The sequence below is a fragment of the Alligator sinensis genome, unplaced genomic scaffold (assembly GCF_000455745.1).
Source record: "Alligator sinensis unplaced genomic scaffold, ASM45574v1 scaffold1192_1, whole genome shotgun sequence".
Classification (NCBI taxonomy): Eukaryota; Metazoa; Chordata; order Crocodylia; family Alligatoridae; genus Alligator; species Alligator sinensis.
Window position 1 is genome coordinate 1,324,875 of NW_005842376.1, and position 11,750 is coordinate 1,336,624.

The 11,750-nt window shown below is 37.5% G+C and overlaps 1 protein-coding gene across 2 annotated transcripts in view; it reads right to left on the reverse strand.

Moving 5' to 3' along the window:
• Positions 1 to 3,804: 3,804 nt before the first annotated feature.
• The window catches only part of MOSPD2 (motile sperm domain containing 2), a 46,764-nt gene continuing 38,818 nt past the window's right edge, over positions 3,805 to 11,750 (reverse strand). For both annotated transcript variants that reach the window (XM_006029403.3, XM_014522602.2), the window contains exons 12-15: positions 10,995 to 11,091; positions 9,842 to 9,971; positions 7,033 to 7,132; positions 3,805 to 6,416 (exon numbers count right to left, since the gene is read on the reverse strand). In XM_006029403.3, coding sequence (XP_006029465.1) covers positions 6,270 to 6,416; positions 7,033 to 7,132; positions 9,842 to 9,971; positions 10,995 to 11,091 — 474 coding nt within the window. In that variant the 3' untranslated portion in view covers positions 3,805 to 6,269. The remainder of the gene's footprint in view (positions 6,417 to 7,032; positions 7,133 to 9,841; positions 9,972 to 10,994; positions 11,092 to 11,750) is intronic.

Sequence of the window (11,750 nt, forward strand, 5' to 3'; positions counted from 1 at the left end):
CCCCCCACGCCGTGTACATGGACGTGCTGCACCATGGCTTCTCCATCATTGCTGCCTGGGCCATGGCCAGACACCAACCAGCATGGCCCCCTTAAGGTGAAGGGGGCAGGGAAGGGTTTTATTTCTCCCTGTCCCCTCTCCCACCGGGGGACAGCAGCCAGTCTGCCAACCCCAGGCACAACCTCCGCTGCTTGCCCCCGGCCAGGCAGACCCTGGCTGGGGTCCTGCCTGGGGAGGGAGGAAGAGTAAACCCCACTCCCGAGCAGTTGCTGGCTCGGGTCCCTAGTTGTTTATCCCAGTTTCTACTTCTTGTAAGCTTCCTTCTTGTGTTTTAGCTGACTGAAGAGCTCCGTGCTAAGTCAAGCTGGTCTTTTCTCATACATGCTAGTGTTCCTGCACATCAGGATGGTTTGTTCCAGCACCCTCAGCAAGGTTTAAAATACAACCAGCTCCCCTGGACTACTCTCCCTCTCAGACTGGCCTCCCAGGGGATCCTGCCCATCAGTTCCCTGAGCCAAAGTCTACTTTTCTTAAGTCCAGCATTCTTACTCTGTTCTCCTTTCTTCCTTCCCTCAAGATCCTGAACTCAATCATCTTGTGGTTGCTGCTGCCGAAGCTGCTATTCACTTCTACATTCCTCACCAATTCTTCCGTTTGTGAGCACCAGGTCAAGAAGAGCATGGTCCCTAGTTGGCCTCTCCAACATTTTTTACCAGAAAGTTGTCCCCACACTTTCCAAAACATTAGCAGTGCACAGGCAATCCAGTCATCCTGACCATCTGCAGGAAGAGCAATATCCTGAAGTCCCTTATGAGAACCAGGGCCTGTGATTGGGGAAACTTCTGCTAGCTGTTTGAAGAAAGCCTCATTCACCTCATCCCCTTGGTCTGGTGGTCATCTATAGCAAATACCCAGCACAACATCACCCTTGTTGCTTTCCCTCCTGACACAAACCCAGAGACTTTCAACAGGCCTATTTCCAGTTTCATGCCAATTGCCTTACTTCCTCAAGAAGAATGAGAAAGCTTCCCGTTGTCCCCTCCTGCTTGTGCTTCCTCCAGGTCCCCCACTTACCTTAGGGCTTTGGTCTCCATCCTCTGGTGAACCTAGTTTAAAGCCCTCCTCACATTCGATGCCAGCAAGTTAAGCATCACATTTGTATGTGCTAGTTGTACTAGATTAATGAGATATTTGTGGTGTTTGTAGACCTGCTTTTTCATTTAGCAATTTATCAATGGTAGCATGCTAGTACATGAAAGAAAAGCTTAACAAATTCTGTTTGTGCTTCTTTTTCATGCTATGACTGTCATCTGTATTTATTTAAATAATGTTCCTCATTTCTGAGATTTTCCCTGGGGCTTAAAGACCAGGTGTTCAGGGATAGTTACAAGCTGTCAAAAATGAAACTGTTCAATGATTTATAGTGGAGACAGGAGCTGAGGAAACACAGGAATGTTATTTTGAAAATTAAAAATCCACACACCTAGAATTTTAGCAGCATAGATTATAATTAACCAAAGAAAGTTGAAATAAAACTTTTTTTCCCCCCCAACAGGGAAAAAAAACCCGATAGTGGTTGTGGCACTGGATAATACTCAAGAAACCTGGTGTGTATTCTCAGCTCTGCTACAGACTTCCTTTGTGACCCTAAGCAACTCACAAGGGAGCTGAAACAAAGTCCACTGCAGTCTGACTCTTTATTGCTGCTTCACTTAATCCAAAAATCTTTCCAGACCTCTTGTGTTATAGAGCCAGAGGAAAAGCTTCTATAATCCCTTATTATAGGAAGAACAATGCTGCGGAGAGCCTCAAATGCAAAAAGAGAGTATAAATCACACCGAAAAGGAAACTGACTTCCCATGCAGAAGCTGCTAAAGTTCTTAAGCAGCAGCTGGTTAATCATCCTGAGTATCTTGTGGTATAAACAGAGGGTTTGGATGAGTTGACTACATGTAATGGAGAATTTAAATGTAGTGCCCTAAAGGAAAGAACACTAACAGAACTACCTGTCTCTTCACAAGGTCTTAACACACAGTCTGCTGGCTTCCAGCAACAAGGGTACACATGCACTCAGCCATATAGTTAGCACCCATGTGCACACCTCCACAACACGTGCATGCACACAAATCAGTCTACTCTTCAGAATTTCACCCAAATACATTCCAAATAGAGTGATGGGGAGAGGAAGCAGTTTAACATTTCCAGCATGAAAATGGAAACAATGCAGGAGTAGTATTTCTAGTAATACATGGAGCACTGCTTCTGCACAGCAGTTTTCTCTACAAGTAGTATTTGAACAATCCGTTTGCAAAAATGACAGAACTGATACCTGTAGTGAGGTGCTACTTTGAGATAAAAGGTCACCTTTTCACCAGGTGCACATGGAGGAAACGTACATGGAGATTCTGATGCTAAATATTGGAAGGTATTTTAAACTGATTATTTTTTTAATTTGAAGAAAGGAACAAAATATGCTAATCATTTACCTTGGTATATAAATAACATACCAAAACAATATCAAATCAGTAATTCTTCTGATCCAGCATGCTATCTCCCATGAAGAAAAGTAATAAAACTTCAATAGCAGTAGTAGTAATACTTCAAAAACTGATTTAAAAAACACCAAACACCTACCCCCCCCCCCCCCAAAAAAAAAAAAAATACAGAAAAACACAAGAAAACACTCCCTTAACTTGCTGACACTGGGTTGAGGGGTGGGGGGGAGGGAGGGCCCATCAGCTAATGAGCTTCCAGGTCTGTACCTAAAACAATGAGGTAACAGCTCCATGGAGGGCTGCATCAAACCAGCATAAGGCTGCATGGCAAGGTTACACTACCACACATTCCACTGAAGACAGGATGGAAGAAACGGTCACAAAAATGTTCCACGCATTTTGTGGCTGATTTCTCCTTTTGTCATGCCCCTGAACATGTGGTACCTGGTTTGTTTATGATATGACTGACAGCTTAATTGCGTCCTTATTGTAACTTGTGCCAGGGTCCTAAGGGAATCCTGTAGTTCAAGCAGTAGGCTTCCAGTACCATCTCTCCAAGTGTGAGTGCATATTATTAATCTAATAATAATTCGTTATTTGAAGCACATGCACTCATAGTTTAAATGTGATAAGGAAACGAGGAAGTCCTATACAATTTCTCCCTGTTTCTTACATTCTATTTATTTGTTTATTATCAAATACCCATTTTTTGAAAATTCATAAAGGGATATAAAGGTAAAAATGCATAAAGGGATATGAAAATTGAAGGAAATACCTAAAATGAAACTTGATACAGTTTGCCTTTTAAATTAAGCCATTACTTAAAAAAAATAAAAATAAAAAAAATCATCGATCTGACTGTTGTGTTTAAATAAGCAACTGTTACACAAAACAAAGAGTTAAAAGTTATAAAAGCTTAAAACAATTGATAATTATAATAGGTAGCTAGCTTATTTGATACAATATTTCATTCAAGGATATGTTTTGAGAAATTTCAATGATGTTATGGAATGACAAAATAATAAAGCTTACTGCTCTACACCAATAAGGTAAAGTCCACTAGAATCAATATCTGTTTAACAAATGAAGCTGGTATTCATTTGTCTTCTTGGTTCAAGTCCATAATTTCACTTTGTGTGTGGAACTGAAATTCTGATTAGGTTTACCAATTATAAAATATAATTATGCTTACATGCCATTCCCACACTGCTGTTCCATTGTGCTAGGCCCCGTACCTTTAAATAAAGTGAGATTTAACTCTAGTTATTTTAAGACTCCGAACAACACTGAAGACCATTTTTATTCCTTATATTTATTTTAAGTGAAGTTATTCTTCTAAAACATATTAAAATAGAAAACAGTGATCTGATCAATTATACAAAGAAAATACCAATATAGTAATAAAAATACTGAAAAAATATGAAAGCACCAAAACATTAGAATATTTATGTTGGTAAAGATTCTAAGAATATATTTCTCGCAATTTTACAATAAAGTGCTATTAAATCCAGTCAAAATTAGCATAAGAATTTTATAAACAGTTAGTAAAGCTTATCTCAAATTTACAAATTACTGCATTTTACTGAGATCACTTTACAACTAAGGATATACAATTAAATCCTTTCTTTAAAGTAAGACATTTGGAATCTGAATTCTAGGAAAACATTTTAAATTGTGGTAACTTGTTTGAACAGTAATAGTGTCTAACTTGTTAGGGAAAACAAAAGCAAAGAAAGCCTGGTGAATAGACCCTAAAATAATTAACTGATGAAAACTAAGACCTCTGCTAGAATAAAATAAAGAGTAAGTCAATTCAGGATAGATGACTGAGTATGAAATATAATACCATAAAGATCTGCCATGAACATAGTAAATTTTCAGTAATCACACTGGACTGTAGTCTGATTCACTGCAAGACGTTAACTAATTTAGATTTATTCACTCAATATCAGAATTTTTTCAAAAAACAAAATTGAATTCATGTTTATGATGCTATACCAATCATCACCATTAAAAAAAGAAGGCAGTGTCGTGAGAGGCAGACCTAAAGTTTCACTTCATGCTTTCCTTTTTAGAGGGTTTTGAGGGTAAACTATAAAAAATTCTGCAATGATCTTTTATAATCTATTTTATAAATTAAATCCAGCAGCCCAGTATTAATGAGCAGTGTGAGTAACACACAATCCAATTCATGATAAAGACCAAATTCTGCATTTTTAAATTTTAAACATTAACAGTGGTGAGGGGAAATGATACCGGATCAGGTCTCCTTTCAAGCTTTTACTTTTTGGGTCATTTTAATATAAATATTTACAGCAATGAGTACAAAGATTCTTTGCTAGAACATATTTTTACTCACTTTAGACACCCTTTCTAAACGCCTTCTGTAAATAGCAGAAATGGAAGATACTGTGCTGTTTACATTTTCTCTTACACATCCAATCTTTTCCTGACCTGGCTTTTTTTTTCTAAATATTTATGAAGGATTAATGTATATATTGCACCTCTCAGGAAATAATCCTACATTTCTTCTGTTTAGCTTTTATATGAATCATAATTAATTTCTGATGACCTTCTCAATAGCACATTGATCTAAAGCAGGGGTTTTCAACCTTTTTAGTCTAAGTACCCCTGGCAGCCGAACACAAGTGAAGGGGGAGAGGGAGGGGGTAGTGCTCAGCCAGACACCAATCAGGGGTGGGAAGTAGCGCGTGGCCGGACACGGAGCAGGGCGGCGGGGACAGTGCACCCCTGCCTTCCACGGACGAGGCAGGGTGGGGAAGCTCACTGGGCTGCTGTTTGGTGCCTGTGGCAGCCATGTGTGAGCTTTCCTGCCCTGCAGAGGGGCGCTGCTGCCCTCATCCCACTTCTGCCCCTGGGAGGCAGCAGCGCTCCATACCTGCCTGCCCGCACATACCCCCTATGACTGGTCCAAGTACCCCCAGGGGTAGGTGTACCTCCGGTTGACAACCCCTGCTCTACAGTTTGAATAAAGAGTTCTGAAACTTTCAGAAAGTGAAATTAATACACTTTAAGAAAAAGAGCCGAACAGAATAGAAATGCCTATAATAAATTAAACCAGCCTTCAAAAAGTATTTTCATCAATTATCTTTGGAATTATTACAGATTTTTTTCCTGGGGAATATGGCTACTGTATGTATGCTTTTTGGCATGTAATATTTGTAATAATTTTACATTCAGAAACCAAAAATAAAGGACACAACCATGATAAGAATTCTGTTCCTCAATTTCAAAATGCACCATCACCAAATTATCGCATCTCTCTGTCCATATGTTCATACATATGGAGCGCACACATACAACCTATGAAAAAAATCTAGCCTATAACTACTCTACTTCATAAAAAAAAAAAATAGCTTGCAATTCTTGAATTAATTTAAACAGTCTACTTGTACCTTTTTAGGGGACATTTAGAACACTTGAACAAGGGAGAAAATTATAGCAGTTTTCAATTACAGTTACATTTAGTTATCATTTCAGGTTGATAATATCCACCAACATGTCTCGTGGACATAAATCCTAAGCCTTCTCTCTTCTTTCTGCACCGTAATAAAGCATTAAGATAGTTTCACTACATTTCTTAACAGTTCTTGGTCACTCATTTCTTCTTTTAACCACAACTATTTTACTTTTCAGTCTTGAAAGCACAGACACATCATTTTTGGCAATTCCAGGGTTTAACAGAGCAGCTTTGGATCCTTTCTTTTCAAACCGTTTATGATAGGCAGCATGTGTAGTAACAGGCAATACTATTTAGCTCTGCTGGGTATGCAACAAGTAGAAGGAGAAGGCAGCCATAGCAACTAAGAGTAATGCTAAAACAACTGTTATCTGCTGGAACCAGATGCAACAATCAATCTGTTCTTGAAGTCTTTTATTTACTTGTAATAACTGAGTTAGCTAAAAACAAACAAAAAAAAAAAACAGGTTTCAGAAATTAAGAACAGTTTTTAAACTAATGAGTTCTGCTATTACTAATGTTAGCTGTAGACAATTATAAGAAGTCATAGTGTGGACATGGCCAGCATTTTAAAAGATACAACATTTAAAAAAATGTATTTTAAAAAGATGGGCATAATAAAACTCAAAGAATACATTTTCTTTTAAAGCATGCTCTATTAATCTGGATCACTTCTGTAAAATTAAAAAATTACTAGCACTATGAATCAATCCATCCTGCTCTAGGTCAAGAAAATAACATCTTTCTACTAAGTGGCAGCACTGATACTTAAGACCACTAATAATTGTTACATATATTAAATACAAAAGGTGATGAGAGAAATGGAAAGTGCAGTAGAGAATTTTTATTAAACATGTGAAGATTAATTTAAGTAGTTACGTTGTTAATTATTGTTTACAGTTCAGTGAGGTTTTTAACTCTTTGCATGGAAATACTTTCTGCACTGAATTTCTTTTCTGTTGTTTAACTAAATCTTTTTTCAACTGCCATTTATAGTTGTAAGGCAGTTTATAAATTTTGTTCAAGGTTCATTTGTATGGAAGAGTACTTTCTTACCTGTAAGTGTAAATCTTCATTGGTTTTGGCAGGAATAAATGAATTCTCTTTTAATGTCAAAGTAGAAGGCTTGCTATTTTCAACAACATGACATCTTAACCTGTTAAAAATTCAAGTACAATTTAACAAAGAACATATTATAAAAGTTTGTTATTTTCAGATTGTTGAAAGGAATTAAGAAGAAACTTTTCATAATGTTTCATAATTAACTGGTAAAAGAATTAAAATTGTGACACAACATTCTCTTCACAGAACCTGATTCTGACCCCTAAAAATCTATCAGAGTTGGATCACTTCCCAAATGCTGTTAAATTGCCTCAAGAATGTAATGCATAACATTAGAACAGATATAACTGAATGTTTCCTTAAAATAAAGACAAAACTAAAGTTAAAATACATATGTACAACCTACTGCTGAATTTAATCCAGAATTCAATATTGCAGAAATGCTGTTTCACTTGTACTGGAAATGGATATTCTCACTTTTGCAATGTAATTTAACATCTCCATCCCTTTTGTGTTTGAAGCAAGCAGAAACAATTTCAATGCCTAATTATGCTTGGTTATCACCTTGAAGGCCTCAAGTATACAATGCTAATAAAAAAGGGAATGCATCTGAATAAACAAGGAAAGCATTTTATAAATTCATGCTATGAACCTTTTTTTGAAACAAATCACTTGGTTTGAAATGAACACATTCCAAATTTATCCCAAGATTCCAAAAACTTATCCCAAGACATTTAGTATTCTCTAAAACAAACTTTATAACTTTTGTGAGAAGAAAGCACAAAAAAAGGGAGAAAATGCTTTAGAACTGACTTTGGGAAAAAGAGAAAAAATGTTAACCATCTACCTTAGGGAAAGGAGTTGGTAAAACAGATATTAATCTGAAATTATAATTATTCAGATAGTGCATATACTGTATAACTGAATCAAATGATGACATGCTCTCCTGATTTTGATACGAGTTTTCCTTGAGATGAAAGATCAGCGTGAGTCATATCATATTACTAGAACCCAAATTTCCAGTACATTTATTTGTATTGTTATTCGACAAATATTCTGCAGGATTCTGTGCCAGTAAAAAAAACCAAACTCCCCCCCCCCCCCCTACTTTTCAAAAAACCAAGCATTTTGTCCCAAAAAAAAAACCCAACCCCCCCCCCCCCCCATTACTGTCAAGAATACTAGCAAAGAAACCTAAAATGACATAATATGTAAAGTCAGAAAATGCAAATATAAAGATACCGTTTCCTATATGTGGAAGATTACTGCATGTGAATAAAAAGTATGTCTATGTTTTCATATATGAAACTTCAAAAAAGCCTCCCAAGAGAATTAAGGAGATTAACTCCTTGCACAATATCTATTGAACAAAATAAGCAGCTATGAGAAAATAATCCCCAAATTACTTGAGAAGTAATGTTGCTTTTATTGTCTCTGGACAGAAGGAGGGCCACCCTGCACAACAATGACAGATCAGAGACTGTACCCAGCAGCTGCAATTATGAACTGCTATCTTTAAAAAAAAAATTAGCATCGTATGTATCCTTTTGAGTATCCATGCACCATTTTGAATTTCATTGTCAGGTTCAACATTCAGATAAAAAACAAACAAACATGTAAACTGAAGAAACAGATTTCATGAAGATTTCATTTCCTGATTTAGTGAAATCCACGCTTCACTAATGATGAAGTATATAAGTAAAGATAATTAAAGTTAAAATGAACGTCTGAGGATGAAAAAAAATCTACAGTAATACAAAAATAATAATTGATATTACATATAGCTTTCTTAAAACTTCATGTTATGCGAACAAGATGATCCAGAAGTAGTTTATGCCAGGAAATGAATACTGGGGTACAAGTAGGGGTACACAGCTAAAGATTTTTTTTGGCTGATACTGATAGCCAATTATTAGCAAGCCATATCAGCCAATACTGAACCAATAACTGATTTATAGGAATGCAGCTGGGCAGCTTGGAGAGTAGCATCCTGCTGGGAAGTCCGTGGGGGGGGGGGGGAAAGCAAGGCCCCCAGTGAGAGGGAAGGAATGAGGCAGGGGCCAGGGCAGATGCTTCCCAGCCATGGCGGTGAATGTAGCCCTGGGGCTGGGAGTGGGACAGAGCCGTGGGCAGCTCATCCAGGGGGTGAGGAAAAGGGGTTGGCTCCCTGCCACTATGCACCACCCTGGGGGAGGCATGGGGGCATGTGCCTCCCCCCCACCAATTTGTGCATGGGGCAGAGTGGGGTTGCCTGCTGCAGACTTGGAGCCAGAGGCAACACCAGCCTCTTCCTGGTGGGGGGGTGGGCTCAGAGAGAGCAGGAGTGGGGCAGGCTCAGCTGTGTGGGGTGGGTGGACAACAGCTATAGCCACCCCAAAATTATGATATGGCTGGCTAATAAGGTTATAGAATTCTTTTCATTTTCTTTTTAGAAAAACCTTAAGAAATTCCATTTGAAATCTCAAAGGAAAAAATGCTAAATTAAGTTATGTTCATTTAAGGGACACACTCTTCCTCCATTAATCCTTTTGGTATGTTCATTCACTTATATCTGCTCACTTTAGTGGCAAAAATATTTTTTACTGCTTATTATTCCAGTTAACATATAAAAAAGAGCCAACATAATTACAAAACCATGAGTTGAGTTCTATTACATCTGATATAACCAAAATCCACACAAGACAACAGAGATGTACGGGTATCATTAAGACAAGAAACATTATCACTAGTGACAATGAGCAAATACTAGGATAAAATTACACAACCCAAATAAACAGCATTTTAGCCAAGTCAATAGGCTTACCTATGTTCCATTACTTTGTTTCTAGGGACTTCTTTCCAGAACTGAGCCAATTCTGATGCACCTGCTCCAGAAGCCTGGTCCATTTCTGCTGCCATTATTAGGAAGCGGTCATGCAGGGAAGCTAAAAAACCTGCTCTCAACCAAAAAAAAACCCCCAAAAACAAAAACAAAGAAACAAATCACCATAAATAAACCAAATAAACTTAAACAGAAATAATGCTTTTTAAGTAAGTACTTTAGGAACAAACTTAAATAGCAACTTTAAGAAAAAGCTTGAATTAGCAATTAATAATCTTCAACAGAACAGCACAAAAACATGAATAACAACTGAAATAGTTGTCCAAGATTTCGTTTCTCAATGCATTTTCCCCAGAATGGAGATTTACTTAGCTAATTTTTTAAAACAGCATAGCAGTGCAAGTGAAAGACCAAAAATCTTGGCATTATTGGTATACTTGTTCTGTTGTTCCCTCATGTTGCATTTGATAAGGTTTATAAAAAAGGAGGACAAACTAAGAATTACTTTAGCCTACAAAATTATACCATCATTTTGACATGATTACTCTTAGAAAATTATATTTCAAAATCTGGTCCTTTGGAGATGAGAGAGAAGCAACACACAACACCACACTTAATAGGAATGTTTTAATGGGAACTTATTGGCATATGCATCTGGCAACGACACACAGGAAACAAAACAAATGTCTATGGGACAAGTGCATTCTACACACATCTGCCCAATGCTGTATTATTGGGGTCGGCAACGTTTTTGAATGGAGTACCAAAAATATGTGCAACCTCAAATTGTAAGACGTTGGCATGCCAGGGGCAGACAGCAGAACTGCATGCAGCCTGAATCTTGTTGTGGCACCGCAGCCCCAGCCCCTTCCTCATGGCACGAGTGCCAAGCAAAATGCCTGTGTGTGACAATCTCTGGCACTTGTGCCAGGGGTTGGTAACACCCACTATAAAATAAGCCCCCCAAAAGTTCACAAGTGCCAAGACATAACTTTGATAATAATCTAGATTTCCCCAAAAATATTCTGTAGGATATTCCACATATTCTGTAGGATATACAGAAACAAATGCCAAGAAGAGGTGCTCATTTGTGTTCTCTTCATAGACTTTCTTGACAAATAAAAATTTTGCTTACCACCATGGAGAGAAACTACTATGTCTAATGATGTACCAGGTTCACAGCTGCTGTTACTTGGTTTAACTCTATACTTTTCAGGAGCAGTTGTTCTCACCTGAGAAACAAAAAAGCAAACAAACAAACATATAGTGCATACACGCCAATTTAATAACAGTACAAGCTTCTAGTTTTCAACTGCTAAATTATAAAAAAAAAAAAAACCCAACCCAACCCCCACAAATCTTAAGATTCTCCCCCCAACCATCCCCTCCTAAAAAACAGGGTGGAATATTCTTGGATTGACACCTGCCTTTACCTTTCAAAAAGAATTAAAAAAAAAATAAATAAAAAAAAATGGAGGAGTGACTAAGAATTACTTATTCAAAAATTCTGGGTATCAGTGCTTACAATTTACCAGTTTTGTTCTTCATTTTTGGTAAGAATAAATTGCTTCTCTCTCTCTTGTCTCCCAAACAAATAAAATATGGAACAAGATTATTGAATGTAACAACTGAAACTGCTGGTTTGACAGTTTTGAAAATAGAATTAATCTTTATACTCAGAAAACATGTAGGAAGTGGCGATAAGCCAAATCTAGGAACACCTACACCCATTTAAATTTCCTGTATGCATCCAGCATGAAACAGTTGGTACTCATTCCTCTAAAATGATCTGCTGATCATTCAGCAACATTTGTACTGCTGATTGATCCCGTGTCATTTTTTGTTTTGTTTAGTTTGTTTGGTTTTTTTTTGGGGGGGGGGGGGGGGGGGG